The sequence below is a fragment of the Carassius auratus genome, chromosome 40 (genome assembly GCF_003368295.1).
Source record: "Carassius auratus strain Wakin chromosome 40, ASM336829v1, whole genome shotgun sequence".
Classification (NCBI taxonomy): Eukaryota; Metazoa; Chordata; class Actinopteri; order Cypriniformes; family Cyprinidae; genus Carassius; species Carassius auratus.
Window position 1 is genome coordinate 9,237,906 of NC_039282.1, and position 18,783 is coordinate 9,256,688.

General features: G+C 37.7%; 1 protein-coding gene across 1 annotated transcript in view; it reads right to left on the reverse strand.

Moving 5' to 3' along the window:
• LOC113058507 (membrane-associated phosphatidylinositol transfer protein 3-like) overlaps positions 1-18,783 on the reverse strand; it is a 73,350-nt gene that overhangs the window by 34,379 nt on the left and 20,188 nt on the right. The window contains exons 3-5 of the mRNA XM_026226459.1: positions 18,320-18,424; positions 3,358-3,428; positions 3,048-3,268 (exon numbers count right to left, since the gene is read on the reverse strand). Coding sequence (XP_026082244.1) covers positions 3,048-3,268; positions 3,358-3,428; positions 18,320-18,424 — 397 coding nt within the window. The remainder of the gene's footprint in view (positions 1-3,047; positions 3,269-3,357; positions 3,429-18,319; positions 18,425-18,783) is intronic.

The window sequence follows — 18,783 nt, forward strand, 5'->3', positions numbered from 1 at the left end:
AAAGGAGCTTTAAACACAGCAGTGAGCTGTTTACATCTGAAATGTCTGTCAAGGGGGAGTTAGCCATTAGCCTTAATTGGGTGATTCTCACAAAAACATGTCCAGGTAACATTTCACCTCAACAAATGATATCTAAAATGATATGTCATTTATTTCCTCAACAATTAAAATCATAATATTCAATAAAAAAGGTACTTTATTTTGCTTTGCAGTAGCAAAAAATAAATAAATAAAACTAACCAAAAAGAAAAAAGTGAGAAGTCTCAAAGTAGGATGCAGGAAGGATAAACAGTTAAAATTGTAAACATATTATTTAAAACATACTTTCATATGGGCAAGTCATCAAGCACTGAAAATTGTTCATTTATGATATATATATATAAATATATATATATATATATATATATATATATATATATATATGTATATATATATATATATATATATATATATATGTATATATATATATATATATATATATATATGTATATATATATATATATATATATATATATATATATATATATATATATATATATATATATATATATATATATATATATATATATATATATATATATATATATATATATATATATATATATATATATATATATATATATATATATATTTTTTTTTTTTTTTTTTAAGAATAATTGAAAAAAAAAAAATCATCAGATTAAACAGATCATGGATCATTCATTATTACTTCCATCATTATTATTACAGTGCCTACAACTAATATTGGTGGGGGGAAAATCTCATTCTGAAATAAATGTTTTTTCTCTGGTTCATGTTGGCCACAATAATTATTTGGCACCCAATTATTGCAACGTCGTTTTCAACAACATTTTCTTCTAAAATGCCTGATGAGTTTGGAGAACACCTGACAAGAGACCAGAGAACAATCCTTCATACAGAATCTCTCCAGATACTTGAGAGATCTCTTTGTTTCATCTGACCATAGAGGCCAGTCCCATTTGAAGTTCCAGTCATGTCTGACAACTGAATATGTTGGAGTTTTGCCATATTGCGTCATGGATCAAATACCAACAGGTAAAAAATGTGAACCATTTGAAGCGAAAGATGATTTGGACATGTTTTGCACAGGTTTTGTTCGATTCATCACTTTGTTTAGCCCTCACTGTAGCTATCCAACAAGCCGCCAGTTCTGAGCATGAGATAAAATCAGCCACGCTTCTCTTCCTGGAGAACCAGAGCCTACCGATGGTATTTTGGCTGATCCTGTTCTAACAAATGACCGCTTATGCCTTCATTAATGTTGTGGGAAGCAAAAAAGAAGTTGTGTTGCTGAAAGGAAAACCCCATTGTGTGATTCTAAGGGTGTGTGTGACTGTGTATTCGAGTGTATTCTCCACTCAGGGAGCACGATTCGACCTGCAACAATTACTCAGTCTCTCCTAGCAGGCTGTTGCTCTTTATTATATCACTTTTATTAAATCCCCTTTCTCAGTACTGGTCAAATCAGACAGAAAGACGTAAAACTACACATGGGTTCTGTATTTATCCCTTTGTCCTTTGCCTTAGGTCAGTTTAATACTGCAGCTACTGCCACTGAACCATAAAACCAAAACAAAAGAGCAAATGCAGTTGTAAAGTATGTCCCTCATGAACAGGGTTTATCATGTTAATCTCCTCGATACTGCAATGACTGACTTTTTTATTAGACTGTGTGTGCCATGGCAGTGGCAGGGATTGTGATCATGAGATCAAAAACCCTGTTCTGCTCTGTTTGTTTTGACTAGAGCTCCTCCATCTTTCATTGCTTCACCCAGGTGATGACAAAGACAGAAAAAAAGGACACAAAAGGCCTAAAGCTATAGAAGAAATCACTCAGAAAAGCTCCGAGCCACTGAGCTCTTGAAGCGATGGATCCGCTTTCACGGCTTAAAGGGACTCTGTTCATTATAAAGGCTGATTCTCACAGAAAGCATTACCGTTACATGCTTACTTGGGGCTGTCTTCTTACCACTTATTCATCTCAGCCCTTATAAACGAACAGCAGCATCGAGGGCTGACAAAACTCTTTATGCCTCATCAAGAAAACAAATCATGCTAAGCATAGGCTTTGAATCTCATCTGCACTTCTTTCTGCCTGCATGAGATGAAGAGATGCTGTGCTAGACAATAGAAGTAACACTCTTTAAAAATACTCTTAAAGGTACTTATATTAAACTTTGTTGCTTTTTCTGTACATCATTCTAAATGGTTATTGCATTACATTATTATCATTAGATTTTCACGACTTTAACACAGGAGTTTTATTGTATACATTTGGGCTGTAGTCTGCAACAACTAACTTGATTAAAAATATAGTGCATTCCCTTCTGTGACTTTTCCATGTGAAAATGTAAAGAAGGTAACAGTGAAATTGTATTGCACTCTACCGTTCAAAAGCGTTTTTGTTTGTGCGAAAGAAATGAATAGTTTATGTATTTCTATGTATTTTATACATTTTACGTTTTTTGAAGTGGATCAAAAAAGTGTATCAAAAAAAACAAACCCACATTTTGGTTTTAGGTTTTAGGACAACTTTGATGAAAGGGTTTGATCCACTTCTAATGTTGACTACATAAATATTTTATCATAAAAATTCAGCCCTGATGAGCACTTCTATCAGACACATTCTTATATGAACTCAAATGTTCTTCAAATAAACTTGAGTTGCTCAGCTAATTCATAAAACCAACTCTGAAGGACAACTGCAACTGAATCTGTCAACATTTCCCCATAAAAATATGTATCATGCTTTTAACCAGAATAACCTGAGGGTGTTCCGACGGCATCGGGGCAAAACATCTAATTATGTGGCATCTCTTTAATAGTGTATATGCAAAAAAACAAAACAAAGAAAAACTCCATGCCAGTAAATTCAGCCAGTCTAAACCATGACAATACTGCTGGAAGGAAACGTGATAGTATCAGATGCTACGTAGCATATACAATGGTATTAACTTCAAAGAATACCATGGCCCATATCCAAAAAACATGGTCATTTAAAGTCGCTATCAGTAATAGCTACTTACTTTGATACAAGGCAGAAGGCCTCTGCGCATACGGCTGGGCACGGCACCAACTTGATGACGACATGCTGAGCTGCAGCTTGGAGATGATCTTGAGATACTTTCTCCAGCACTGAGGACAGGGTGTTTACATCTGCGGTCTTCGTGCCTGCCTCTCCGCCCCCTAGGTCCAGTATGTTTCCCCCATGAACCACCAACACCAGCACATGTGTTTGACATTTGTTCTGGTAAACAAGGGACACAGAAGGTCACGGCACAATATCATAAAAAAATAAAGCAGTTGCACACTGAATATTCAAAAAGATCATCTTACCTCAGCTTCCTCTAGACCATCGATGCTAGTCTGAGGGACACATTTTTGCCTCCTTACATGGTAAAGACTCTCTGACCCCATTAAGGAAAGAGCATGAGATGGATAGATGGGGATATATAAAAAAGATAGAGAGAGGAGGTGATTATAGCCACTTTGCACAGATGCACAGCAAACAGAACCACAAATGATTATCAATCCTTCAAAGCACACGCATCCTTCTTTCATTACTGATTTTACCTTCCATTTATTTTCTTCATAAGATGACACAGGAAAACCACATACTGGTACCATCATATTTCAAAACACATCAATTGGAAACAGACAGAGCTTGGGATTTGTATCAGACAAACCCCTTCATTTTGATGTTGGCTGGTGTCATAAAAAAATAACGAAACCACATAACAAATTACACACCAGGAAGTGAATTGGACCAACAATGGGCCTTTTGATGTCTCTTATTCTCTAAATAAGATCGCTGGTCTTCAGCCACAGTCATTACACCTCACCTTCACCATTCCATGCTCTATTTTTTTTTTTATTTGTTGCTTTCTGCTTGATTCTGCCATCTCATTCTCACACTCTCGTGATATAATGCACCTGTTCTAGATGGCCTCCCGTCATTCTGTCAGCATGAAGCTTGTGCCCATGCCTTCTCAATGCCTTTTATCAATCTATCTGCTTTTAGGTTGGGAAATGCTGGAAACTCACAAAAGATGTTTTGAAAACCATTTAAAATTCAAACCGCCAGAAGTGGTTGTTCAAATTAACATTGCACATATTGACTACATTACTTCTATTTGACAATGGCAAACCTATGAATAATAATAACTGATTTTCCTGTTTTCTTTTCTATGTTTCTCACTTCCACATTTATGTATTCAACAGATTGTCAAATTCCAGGTATTTTTCAATGAAGCTACTCTACAACAGTTATTGGAGTCCAATCCCATCATCCTGTAATGACAAAACCTCATTCGAAAACAGAGCCAGTTAAAAGTTTGTACAAACAAACACTGCATTGATTCAAAATCCATCCTTTCGCAGACAAGCGTGGGAATTCGCTTGTGTTTGAATTACTGAGATGATGTCATGACAACCCTCAGCTGCTATGACATCAAACAGACTGAGCCGATGATAGACCAGACTGCTTCTCTTAATGGCATATTCATTCACTTCTAATCATTGGGTCTCCAAGGAGCAATTGTGTTCATAGAAAAGCTGTACAGACTGCAAAAAAAAAAAAAAAAACTCCCAATAGTGAGTGTCTGTGTTCATCCCAGCTGCAGGCTTTCATTCACAGCAGCACCATGAGGAAAACAGCCAGGGTGCTGAGCTGTGCTCTCTCTTGTGCTTAACACTGTAGACATACTGCCAATCAGCCACAGCATTATCAGGCTCACTGACACTTTCTTGCTACTGTCTGTCTGACTGCCTCTCCAGATGCCTTCAAGACACAAACCAATTCAGCCTACATATTGAGCTATATAGACCCTTTTCAGTTAGTAAACATTGTGATGTTTTTTTATGGATGAAGCTTAGGTGGAGACAGAAAAATTCCCCTGACTGCTTCACAAACACTATCAAGTTTTTTTTTTTGCTTGTTTTTTTAACAATGAATGGAAAACATTTTATTTTATCTGAATATGTAGGGCCCTATCATACACCCGGTGCAATACGACGCAAGGCACCATTTTTGTGCTCATGGGCGTGCTGGTCTAAAAAAGAGGTGTGTTTAGGCACATTGCTGGTGCATTGCTATTTTAAGGAGCTGAAAATAGACTGCGCCAAAAACCTACTCAAACCTTGTCTAAAGTTTAAAGTCAATGGCGCAATATTTTTTTGTCATTTAAAGAGCGCGTTAGTAGAAAATGCGCATCTGGGTGGGTCCACAGTGCGCGTTGACTTTGCTTATTACACACAGGGATGTGCATCACACAAACATGCCAAATATTAAAAACAAAAGGATTCGAGTGTAAAAGAATATTATTGTGTAGGCTACATAAATATAAAATGTAATGATGGATAGTCATAGCGTGTATTAGAATTAGGCAATCTATTTGCAATTCAGCCTATTACTACTTAGAATGATGAATGAAATTCTACTTCATCCCACGCCTTCTTCACCTCTTTTGGTGAATTCCTGCTTGTCCCGTAGATGTTCTGCCAGCGTGCATTAACTTCGTGCAAGAGCAGATCGGTAAATAGGGATCCGCCATGGCCCGAGCACATCTCGCTCTTAAAAGGAATGGGACATGACACTCTGATTGGTTTATTGAACGTTACGCCCATTACTTATTAAGAGAATAGGGACAAACCATTCACAGACCGTTTTTACATTATTAAAATAGCAAAAGTGGTTTTGGGTGCACCTGCACCATGAGCTTTACACTTTGCGTTTAGATTGTTAAAATAGGGCCCATAATGTCACTTACTGTCTGGGACCACGGCTGTTATTTAAAATCATTAATTTTAATGGAAGAAAACGGATTGGCTGATTCGTACACACTCGCTCAATGAATGGACGATCCGTCAGGACAGAATAGCCTGACACACCAGAGAAACACAGTATGCATATTAAATAGAAACTGAGGGGATATAAATATTTAGATGCCTATAACTATGTACTAACAGAGGCAATTGTAAGCAAATGCAACTACTTGAACACACATACAGTACCTGACATAACATGGGCCTTCACTGTTCACTCTCTCTATAGTTGCACAAATGGCAATTGTAGAAAGCGAGACAACACAAATGGTTTTGTTTATGTTTAGTCTCTGGTTGTCTGGTCCCTAATTTCTTATTAGAAGGGCATGCATGAGAAATCTTTAGACTCATAACCAAACCATAATCCATAAAAGACAACAGTTTATTTAACCTTAACTGATATTGTTCACTGCAAATGATTGCAAAAAAGCATTTTAGATGATTGTTTCAGTCCAGTCTGTTTGTTTTATTGTGTTTTTTTTTATGGCAATGGCAGCACTTATGTGATAAAATGTCAAATTGGAGTGTTTCTGACACTCAAAGGTGACATTTTAAGCTCCTTATATAGCCAACTCTATGATGGTGTGTATTGGCCGTCTCAAGTTATTCCTTTGTTTTGCCTGTGATGTCAGATAAAATGTCTAAATTGACTGACAGACAGACAGACAGACAGACAGGAAAGACAGACAGACAGACAGACAGACAGACAGATAGATAGATAGATGTTCATCCAGAGTGGCAGAATGTAGAACACTGGGAACTCCAACAGTTTAGTTTCAATTGGACTCAAAAGGTGAGAAAGCATTGGCAAAGAGATGGAGTGAAAAGGATAACAAGCAATAACAACAGGACAACGAAATGACAAGGTGGGTGCTGAGCAAAATGAAAGACAAGATTATTGATTCCCCCTCCCATTCCCCACAGCCTCTGCTCCAGAATGTCACTTCTCCATAAATGCAAATGAAACACTTTGTTTTTATTCACTCTGCTCTGGAGTTGCCTGTCTCTCTTGCTTTAGCTCATGTCCTCTATTTCTCACAGCAGCCCAGTCACCCAGCATTACCCCTGATTTATAGCATCCTGTAGAGAAATACAGATTCAAGGGACAGGGAATCAGAATGAGCTTTATTGCCAGGTATGTTTACACATACAATGAATTTGTTTTCATGACAGAAGCTTCCACAGGGCAACACAATGACAGTGACAGAACAAAAAAACATATAACATATATATATTAAACAATAAAAATACAAATAAGTAGGTAAGGAATAACAATATACTAATTGACAATTGTATGTGCAGGTATTTTACAATAGGCAGTTGTATGTACAGGTATATTATTTGCAAATTTAAAAATAGACTAAAGCCCTATTCGGATGGGACTAGTTTTCTAAACTAAATTTGAGTTTGGATTCTTACCACCTGACGTCTGCAATTTTAATCTACCAATTCGGACGGGACTAACATCTCTGTGTTTATTACAGAGGTGGGAGGGTCTGTTTTGTGCAGCTGGGTGTCACAGAGATCACACGCTCTGTATGCGTGCATTGCATATAGTCATTCGGATTGATTACTATTAGTATTATTACACAATAAATACTAAATACTAAATGGCTAGTATAGCAAAGCCATGTTGTTTGGTTTCTTCTTCAACTGAGCTGAACCAGACAGTTATAGAAGTGCATAGGACGAATTCAATGATGGCGGAGTAGAACTGTTTCAGCAGCTCTTGTGGTAGGTTGAAGTTCCTCAGCTGGCAAAGGAAGTACAAATTCTCCTGTGCCTTTTTTACAATGGAGTCAGTGTGAATGTCCCACTTCAGGTCCTAAGAGATGGTGGTTCCCAGGAACCTGAATGACTCCACTGCAGTCACAGTGCTGTCCATGATGGTGAGTTGGGGGAGAGCAGGGGGGTTTCTCCTGAAGTCCACGATCATCTCCACTGTTTTGAGTGTGTTCAGCTCCAGGTTGTTGAGACTGCAAAAGACAGCCAGCTCTTAAACCCACTGTCTCTAAGCAAACTCATCACCGTCCTGAATGAGGCCGATGAGTGTAGTGTCATCTGCAAACTTCAGGAGCTTGACAGATGGGTCATTAGATGTGCAGTCATTGGTGTACAGGGAGAAGAGCAGTTGGGAGAGAACGCAGCCCTGAGGAGCTCCAGTGCTGGTTATACAGGTGCTGGATGTGTATTTTCCCAGCCTCACTAGCTGCTGCCTGTCTGTCAGGAAGCTGTTGATCCACTGATAGATGGAGGTGGGCATGGAGAGCTGAGTTAGTTTGGGCAGGAGAAGGTTTAGGATGATAGTGTTAAAGGCAGAGCTGAAGTCCACAGACAGAATCCTCACATAAGTCCCAGCTCTGTCTAGATGTTGCAGAACATAATGCAGTCCCCATGTTTACTGCATCGTACACAGACCTGTTTGCTCTGTAGGGAAACTGAAAATCCAGTAAGGGTCCAGTGATGTCCTTCAGGTGGGCCAGCACCAGTTTTTCGAATGACTTCATGACCACAGATGTTTGAGCCACAGGCCTGTAGTCCTGTAATTTTTTTTTTTTTTTTTGGGGGGGGGGGGCAGTGATGGTGGAGTGTTTGAAGCATGAAGGGACTTCCCACAGCTCCAGTGATCTGTTGAAGATCTGTGTGAAGATATGTGCCAACTGGTCAGCACAGGATTTCAGAAAGGCTGGTGTAACATAATCTGGGCCTGGCTTCCGGAAGACCTGGCGCACCTCCCCTTTGCTGATCTGAAATGAAGATGTGGGGAAGAAAGGTTGGTGCAAATGGTGTGAACAAATCTGCAGTAAAACTTGTTCAGACCATCTGCCAGTTGTTGATTCTCCACAGTGCTGGGGGATGGTGTCTTGTAATTGTTAATCTCCTTCAGACTTTTCCACACTGATACTGATGCTGAGTAACTGAAGTCCTTTTTTTTCCAGAAAATTTCTTTTTCCAGAAATTTGTCATTGTTGTAAGTTAAATGAGTCCTGGTAGGAATACAGATATCCTCACAGAAACTGATATAAGATGTTACAGTCTTTGTGAGCTCGTCCAGATCGGTGGCAGCAGCTTCAAAAACACTTGAATCAGTGAGGTCAAAACAAGGTTGTAAATCCTGCTCTGCTTCATTAGTCCATCTTTTTACAGCCTTTAATACAGGTTTAGCTGATTTTAGTTTCTGTCTGTAGGTCGGTATAAGATGAACCAAGTGATCAGCGCACCCCAAATCTGCTAGTGGAACAGAATGATATGCATCCTTTATTGTGGTGTAACAGTTATCCAATAAATTACCGTCTCTGGTGGGACATGTGATGTGCTGTCTGTATTTTGGCAGTTCACGGGAGAGATTTGCTTTATTAAAGTCCCCAAGAATGATTAGAATAGAGTCCAGGTGTTGTTGTTCTGTGATCTGATCAGCGAGTTTCTGTAAAGCCAGGTTCACGTGCGCTTGTGGAGGGATGTAAACACTCACCAGAATAAACGAGTGAAACTGCCAGAGCGAATAGAACGTCTTGTAGTTAATGAAGAGTGTTTATAACTAAATACAGGACAAACTAACAAAAACACAAAAACTACTTCAGCGCACATCACGGAGGCAGCCATGCTTTATCGGCACCTCAATCCAATCAGACAGAGCAATTAGAGAAAGAGGACATGTGAAGCATGCGATAAAGAAGAATATAACATCTAACCAACAACTCTCTTTCTTCACAAGAGCGAAACGAAGTACACAAAAAAACAAATCAACCAACAAGTAGACCCTGCTTCAAAGACACTCATCTTTTCTTGAAGGGCACTAAATCTCCAACAAGGTGACAATAAGTAAAACCAATTTTCAGCTGAAAAGACAATAAACCCTACAGGGTCAAATGTGTATTGACTGAGCCGGTTCCTCATTTTGGTTCCATAGTTTAACAAAACATGGATCTCTGTCAGGCAAACCTGAACAATACGGAGTCATGATAGCACTGCTGTGGAAACATCCCTCTCTCCAGACTGCCAAAACAGACCCACCCTGAAAAACATAGTTTGAATCATGGACCGAATCAGGTATTTTGACTCAAAACTAAAAACTGTGTTAATTGTCATTTTGGCAAGCAATAGTACAATGCACATTTGTAACCTGTGACTTTCATTTGATAACATCAAATACACAAGAGTCACAAATATATATATTTCTATAGGAAGAAGATATAACTGTGCTACTTTGTGTTATTCACCAACAAAAACATTTACAAAATCAAGTGTATTTAAGTGTAATTTAGTGTAATTATCGCCTGAAGAAAAACAAAGCTTGCTTGATAATCGACAAGTGGCAACAGTTGCTAAGGTAGGACTGTTCAGTAATAGATGACGTAGTGCAGTGTCAAGACGGAGCGAGTGATAAAAAGAAAGAGATCAAGGAAAGAGAATGACGGTGCAACAAGAGAACCGAGTTACAGGCAGAGAAAAATGAGTGAAACAGATTGAGTGAAATAGATTGAGATTGAAAGAGATAGACAGAGGGGTCGGTTCAGAATGCATAGATGAATTTAAACAGGAATGTGTTGCCAAAAATACACCCAGGGTTGACAGTGGCCACAGGCTGCCTTTAACTCAGCGACTGGTTGAGCTCATGCAGAGAATCAACAGAGAAGTGAAGAGTATAATTCAACTCAAGAGAGCTAGAAATTATGTCAGTGAAATGTTGCTTGGATCACACAGTAACTGGTTGCCAAACGAGTTGAGCAAGCAGCAAGAATAACAGAAATTCTACGAAATGCAGATCCGATTCAAAAAGGCCATGGTTCTCAACCAGGGGGACGAGGCCCAATAGGGGGCCTCATCAAACTTCTAAAGGGGCCACAGGATGACTTATAATTATTGAAATGTATAGATTATTATAATATATGAAAATAATTTAATTGTAACTTAAATGCAAAAAGATAAAAAAAAAAAAAAATTGTAAACTGAAATCATATTTTTCTGCCTCAATAATGTTTTTTTTTTTTTTCATTTTTATTGAATTCAGTTCTGGAATACAAATTAATTAAAGGTGCTGTAGGGAACTTTTGTAAAAAAATATTTTTTTACATATTTATTAAACCTGCCATTATGTCCTGACAGTAGAATATGAGACAGATAATCTGTGAAAAAAATCAAGCTCCTCTGGCTCCTCCCAGTGGTCCTATTGCCATTTGCAGAAAGTCATGCGCTCCCGGTAAAAAACAACCAATCAGAGCTGCGGTCCGTAACTTTGTTTGTGTTCAAAATATAGAAAAATGAACATAATAAGCGAGTACACCATGAATCCATTTTCCAAACCGTGTTTTTAGCTTGCCCTGAATCACTAGGGTACACCTATAATAAGTGTTTATATTCGGACTATTTTAGTTTGCTTCGGGGGTACCGCGGCGGAGTAACCCAGTACCTTTGTGATTCTTCATAGACATAAACAGAGAGAAGTAGCTCCGGCTACAATGTTCTTCCGCAAGACGCAAGCAGTTCTGTTTATTAACCGCTAGAGCGTCAAAAGTTTCCTAATGCAGCTTTAAATCAATAAAGCCAGTTGGATTTCTGTTAAATCCAAAACAAGTCTGAAAACAAGATGTTTTGTTTTAATTATAGAAGAAATAATATAAATACTGAAAATATTACCAGGCTTTGATTTTGTTTTTAAAAATCTACAGTTACACCATGCATTTATTTTAGGTTAAGAACCAACAGTAACTCTATGCATGAAAATTGAGTTGGACAATGGTGGACTACTGGGAGAAGAAAAACAAAACTTCACAATGAGTTTGGTGTGACTGCCACAAGGGAAAAGTGTGCGATTTCAGGAAGAGCAGAGCAGACATTTCTGACCATCTGCTTGCCAGGGAACACACCTGGCTGTTCCAAATCCCAGGTGCAGAATGTTAAAAATAACAGATTCCAGCTTCTCGTCAAATTTGCCATGGACAGCAATATGTTCAGTAGAAATAAATTCAACAGTCTGACCTCAGCACTCACCCTCTCAAATAAGGGAATATGAAGGCAAAACACAAATTCCTTCTCTCTCTCTCTCTCTCTCACACATACGCACACACACACACACACACACACACACACACACACACAAATATATCCCCACTCATTCACAACAAAAAGCACATGAGCTGAATTCTACCCAAATTTGAGTCTGTGTATGTGCCTGCAGTGACTGCCCGAGAGCATCTGTACTCTCTGCTGTGTGTACATTGGCATGCTGTGTGTAGACATGTCTGGGCAACCTCACTTTCAACTGATGAGTCTGGGTCTAACACCTGCACACCGACATTCCTGTCTGTCTGCATCCACATTCTCACACTACAGAAACACATCAACCTGTGAGGACACATCCCAACAGGTGTATGGTGTTAACACTCAACAAGCTCATTTTATTCAGGCTAGATGCAACAACAGCTTTCATTTCCAACTGTAGGATAGAAATGTGTCAGCCACTAGAAATTATGCTGTAAAATTTGTATTGAGGCACATTCACAGTGTGATCTGTCAAAACTATAATCTATTCTATTCTATTCGGTTAGCTATTCAACACTTTAAAGACAGTTTATTATAATAGGAGTGAATTGGTTTTACCACCTATCGTCCAGTGTAAGGATGGTGTTACTGTATTATTAAAGGGATAGTTCACCAAAAAAATGAAAATTAGCTCATGATTTACTCACCCTCAGGGTATCCTAGGCGTATCTGACATTCCTCTTTCAGACGAATCCAATCGGAGTTATATTAAACATATTTTCCAGGCTCTTCCAAGCTGTATAATGGCAGTGAATGGTGCCTCAGTGTTTGAAGCCTCAAAAACTGCATCCGTCCATCATAAAACTACTCCATAAGATTTTGATCATACTCCTATTAATACCCCCATTAAAAAACAAGCTGAATTTATTTTATTTTTTAATATTTTGTTGACAATGCTAGAAATATTTAATATAATGTGATGTAATAAATAGAGATCTGGATAAAGAAGAAACTTTAGACATAGATAAACTTATTATATGGAATATTACACTGAAAAATAAATGGTTTTTCCATGGTAGATGGTGATTTGAACTACATTAATAACTAACATCATAGAGGGTCGGGCCATCATTCTTAATATTAATCTTAAACCGTGTATTGTTGTAGTTATCAGCCAACTGGGGAGTAATTCCCTTTTATATAATAGCCAAAGATTTTAGCATGGTAATGTTGGAACCCGAACACCTAGTTCTCAGAACAGCAGAATCTGTTACAGTCTGGTATCAGTGTCCTTCAGCGCTGGCAGATACATAAAAGTCAATATAACAATCGTGAGCTCTGAGCTCCTCCTGTGTGACTACGCGCCATCAACACCTTATTATGGTCCTTTTCCTCCCTTTTCTCTCAATCTTTCTCTCTGTGGAGTCGTCTTATTGTTACTAGATTTGTGTGTCTTCATTTTTCCCAGCTTGGGGCATTCTGTGGTTAAATGGAGAAAGAAAAGGAACGGAAAGTAATTAAATTGGAATTAGCGTGTGAGGGAGATTGTGCCTGCAAGAGGCATATGTTAAAATAGGACTTTGTAGGAGCTCGCGCTGGTTAGAATACAGATGAGGTATGTTCGAGTGTCTGGGTTTGGCGAGGCACGGAGGAGCCGTGTCTGCGAAGCACTAGAAGCGATGTGAGCCTGTCAGCTGCAGTCCCTCTGATAAGCTGAGCAGATAACGTGTGTGATTCGATCAGCCGACAGAGGCTAGGGCTCTTATTTTCTGCATTAATTAGTCATCTATTCTAATTTATTCAGCCAAAGCAAATCAGAAACCAGACTGCAGAGTGTTTGTTTTTGTCACAGAAGCCACTGACTAGGAGATTAACATTTGAAAACTTGAGTAAAAAAGGGCAGAAAGCAAAATGAACACTGAGATCTTGGACAAATCAAAAGTCAACTAAGTTCATACCAATATTAAGCTCAAGAACAAGATTTTATCACTTTGATTTATCTGTTGCCTAGTGGCTACATCACTGCTACAGATTGCTGTAGAATTGGCCACATGCTTCAGAAGATCTGGTCATAAATGAGATATGAGGGGAAAATTATTTAAGTTAAGTATAATTTTATATGAAATTTTTATTTTATTGTAATTATAATAATGAGTAATATTATATTATTTTAACAACCAATCAATTCTCTTTCTGATAAAAAACAACAACAAAAAAAAAAAAAACATTGCATTTGTCTAAAATTATCACATGAAACTTTTAAACATAATTTAAAACTATATCTCATTTTAGTATCTCAACTATCAGTTTAGTATCATAATGATAAGACAATCACACCGAATCACTCTCAACTATAATATCTCAGCAGACAGATCTTAAAGAAAATAAATATATATTTTACAGAAAATGGCCATGTACTGTAGTTTTACGATTATATTTGTTCTCTATTTTTTACACTTTTAAAGTGACACTTTCTCTTTTAAATTCAGGTTTCAAAATAAAAGTTAATGTGGTGATTTAGAAATATCATGATTATAAGGTGCTTTCATTTATTTTGTCATATTTTAAATAATGTGGAAGAGGCCCCGTGGTTGCGAACTGTAGTAATCACATCTACTGTAGGCTGCTGATAACAGAGGCAGCACAAATGTATGTATACTTATTCATAATCAAGGGAAAAAATGCATAAATTAAGAAATGACTTCAAAAAAGTTCTGAATCTCAAGTACTAACCTACTGGAGTCCTTCATTCTTACATTGATTGAATTCGAGAAGAGAAGAGCAGGGATGGTAAGGGAACACATGTAATCAAGATGAATAAGCAATGCGATTATTAAAAAGTAATTACTTGAAATAGTAAATGAGCAGAAACAAAACCTTAGCTGAGAACTTCTGCATGGGGACATAACTGGCTCCCAAGATGTGAGTATATATATTTGTAGAGAGCGTCACAAACATCCCCAAATCCCTTAACTGACTCCAGCTGTCTGTCACGTATATGATTCCTTAAATAATCAGGTCGTCAATCAGGTAGTCCTTAGGGAAGGCATCCCAGATCCTGTAGATCAGAGATTGATGAGATTTCTACCTGCGAGGAACTGCAATTAACTGGAGTGTCTGCTTTAAAGGTCCTAATGAGTCCCCATTAAATTGATTTATAGAATCATTATCATCTTGCTATGAAACGTGAAAATGGTGGCATGGATAATACATAAGTCAAATTCTCAAAAGTACCTACTGCTTTTACATCAAGGGGAGCAGATGGAATAAAAGCAATCCCTTAACCTTTGTGAGTTTAGATGTACAGCAGGACACAAAGGGCTTGTGTTTGGCTGATGAAAAGCCAGACGGTATTCAGAAACAAAGAATAAAAGCTACAGGTACTTCTGAAAGAAGGGAAAAAAACCACATCACATCTCCAGCTTATCTAACTAGCTTTATTGCTGATTTTACAAGATTTGACATCAATGGACTTTATTTAAAGAACCATCAAAACAGCTCATATTTAATGCAGAGAAAGAATATTTGAAATAAATCACTCTATTCAGTCAATAACTTTACATGCCAAACAATCTGCACTCCACATGGGAGACATGACACAATTGATTTCAATAAAATCTGCCATTAGGACATTGTGGAACATGTTAAAAATGCATAAACACAAATATTTGTCCATAATAAAATAATATTTATTAAATTCATCATATTTCAGTTATTTTTCAAGTTCACAGACTGAAAACTAGTGGTGGACCGATATATCGCCAAGGCCAATATATCTGCCGATATTTTTCATTTTTCAAATCAGCAGATGAGTTTTTTTTTGCTTGGACGATATTTTTGAGGCGGGACTTTTATTTTGACGGTGCGGAGAGAGCGCACACAGCTCACACTCCCGGTCTTGTTCGCCGTCATATTTCACTTCGACGGTTCTGTCTAACACAGATAGAAGTCTGTCTAATAATAAGATAGAATGGTTAAACAAAGAAATTAATGTATACAGAAAGTATTATAATGATTTCTCGTTTATGGTCAGCATTAAGCAAATATGCCTTTATATAATTAAAAAAATCTTTGAATGACTGATGAACATTTAATTTCACAAACCCTGCAAACTTAGTCGAATCCAGCTGTGAGCTCTTGTGAAGTGTGCATTTTTATCCAGCATGATCACATGTTCTCTGTCTGATGGTCAGTCCGTGTGAATTGAAAGCTTTAAACTAGAAACTCATGATTTCAAATTATATTGCACTTTATGCATTTGCCCACTGTCATATTCATGTACATTTCACTGTGTGCTGTATGTAAAATGAGGGTTACCCTGGCTTTATTTGAAAAGTATGATTCCCAGGGCACACAAACTTCCCAGAATACTTCCCAGAATACTGCTTTCCAAGATATCGACATTGGCTGTCAAAAAACACATCTCGATCAACCACTGTTGAAAACCTGTTTGTTTTTTAAACTGACTTCTGTGCAAGTTGTCCTTTACACATCTCATTGCTACTGACAATGGTTAGTGAGCATTTTTGCATTATTTAAATTTCATCATTATGACTGCACTTTGTCTATGTTGCCTACGTAGAAGGGTTAACCACATGTCAAATGTTTTGACAGCTGATTGTAATATTTGAAGGATGGACGCTGCAGGATGTCAATATCCGGCAGGAACCTACAGGTTTCACTCAAGTGTTCCCATACTGCACACAGATAAATCAAGAAAAACCCTCTATTTTACTCCACAACAGGATCAGACAGCATAGAGACTGCTTTGCTGAACTCAAGCTGGCTGGAATCTAGACAAGAAGACCCCCTGCTAGCTTCATGTGAAAGTAGCTTCAGCACTGTTTTCTAATTAGCATCAGTCTTTAACACACCAGGTAGAAAGCCCATTATTTGACAGGCTAATTAATCTGGAACCCTCAAGTGCCCACACACTTCAGTGTACCTCCACCAATTAATCCCGTCAATAAAATGTCAACTGTACCGGACTATGGGGAAATAAGACTGGGATTCAATATAATTACTGCTAGGTTTAGAAACAGGACATTTCCACTTGAAGAAAATATTTTAGGCTTAGCTAGATATAGTAACATCAATATAATTCATTCTTTTGATGAATTTGTTTAAATGCTTCAAATAATTTCAAATGCTTTCCCTTTGAATGATCGTCTAACAAAAGATTCCTGATAAAAATGTCAAGGTTTCAACAAAACATTAAGCAGCAAAACTGTTTTGAACACTGATATTAACAAGAAATATTTCTTGAGCACCAAATCAGCCTAAGAGAATGGTTTCTGAAAGATCATGAGACACTAACGACTGAAGTAATGGCTACTGAAAACAGAAAACAGTTACTTTTATATTAATATTTATTTTTTATTGTATTTTTTATCATATAAACACAGCCTTAATGCACATAAGGGACTTTCAAAACATCACAAAAATATTACTTTCACGCACGCACGCACACACACTTTTTTAATAAATTACTTATTATACATTTTTAAAATACATATAATATATTTGATGAAGTGAACCAGATATATATGGGAATGTCATGTTATGGAAAATGACTTCTGGTTGTGTGTTATGGGTTTTTATATGGTGGATTTTCATCACTGGTATCACTCAATATGGAAAAGTAAATCGATATGTAATTGCTGTGTAATTGCATATGCCACAGGCAATAAATCACATGAGGGAGACATATTTTGTAAGTAAATTCGATTTGGACGTATCAGCTACTACATAAGTAAACCCTGCAGAAATGTACACTATCCTCCTTCCACGTTGCACTGAACAAATGCTAGCAGAGCTTTCAGAAACTAAATATAACACCAGAAAAACATGGAGCATTGAGCAGAATACATCTCAGCAGCATTAGTGTGAAGCTAAGAGCCTCTTTAGGTTTCACATACGTATGGACCTTTGCACAAAGAACATGACATATTAATAAATACGGCTACATTACGTAAAGCTAAGCCCGAAAGCAACTTCAAAAAGCTCCAAGCAGTGAGAAAGTGAAGAATCCTGATGTTTACTTCGCTAATGACTCATGCTAGCTAACTCTTACCATTATAAGAATATGCCAGATAAGAACAAAGAGTAAGAAAAATCAATGGAGACAGCTGAGACATGTTGCTTAATGAAGCCTGAGGTCTGTTTTCTCCGTTTTCATGGCGAAATGAAAAATTATGACCAACATGGTTGGTTAATGTAAAACATAATGAGATGTTTTATAAAATGCCATTTCAGATTACTGCCTCCTTTGTTCTTGAGGATATGAGCTAGAGATATACATTTGGGTCATTTTGACTGCTTGAGTACTCAGGGTGAGGTCTATGTTCACATGGACACTCAGCTGTCCGTGTAAATGTTTTCACCACTGCAGAACATAACTACTACAGTATACATGAATCGTGACTTTTAATATCTCTATGGGGAAGTATGACTGATGAGAGAAAGCGTAAGATTTACATTTATGAGCTCTTACCCTGCGACTGGTCGATGTGGCCCAGGGTTTCTATCTGTTCAACAAGATCATTAGAGTTCCACTGACTCATGCCCAAAAGCATGGCCGTCTTCCCCTCCAGCACCTCTGAAAGACATCACACACAAACACACGTTAACAATGAGCGCAGTATATGATGAGGATTACACAATCAATCATCTAGCTCATCGGCAGGCTAATGTTATGCAAATTTCAGCTCAGAAAAAAAAAGAAAATTCACATGGAATGCAGCAGTACATCAAAGACTATTAAGATTCATCGAATTATCTTGAAATGCAGATAAATCCATAAAGTGATGTGATGAGCACAGAGTGAGTGACTCGGTACTCTGCCGGTCCATGTGAGAAAGCCCCTGAGGGCTTGATGGAGGACTCGGCTGTGTGATTCAAAGCATGTGACAGCGAACTGTAAGCCCAATGCTGTGTCGGATCTCTCTTGGATGATAT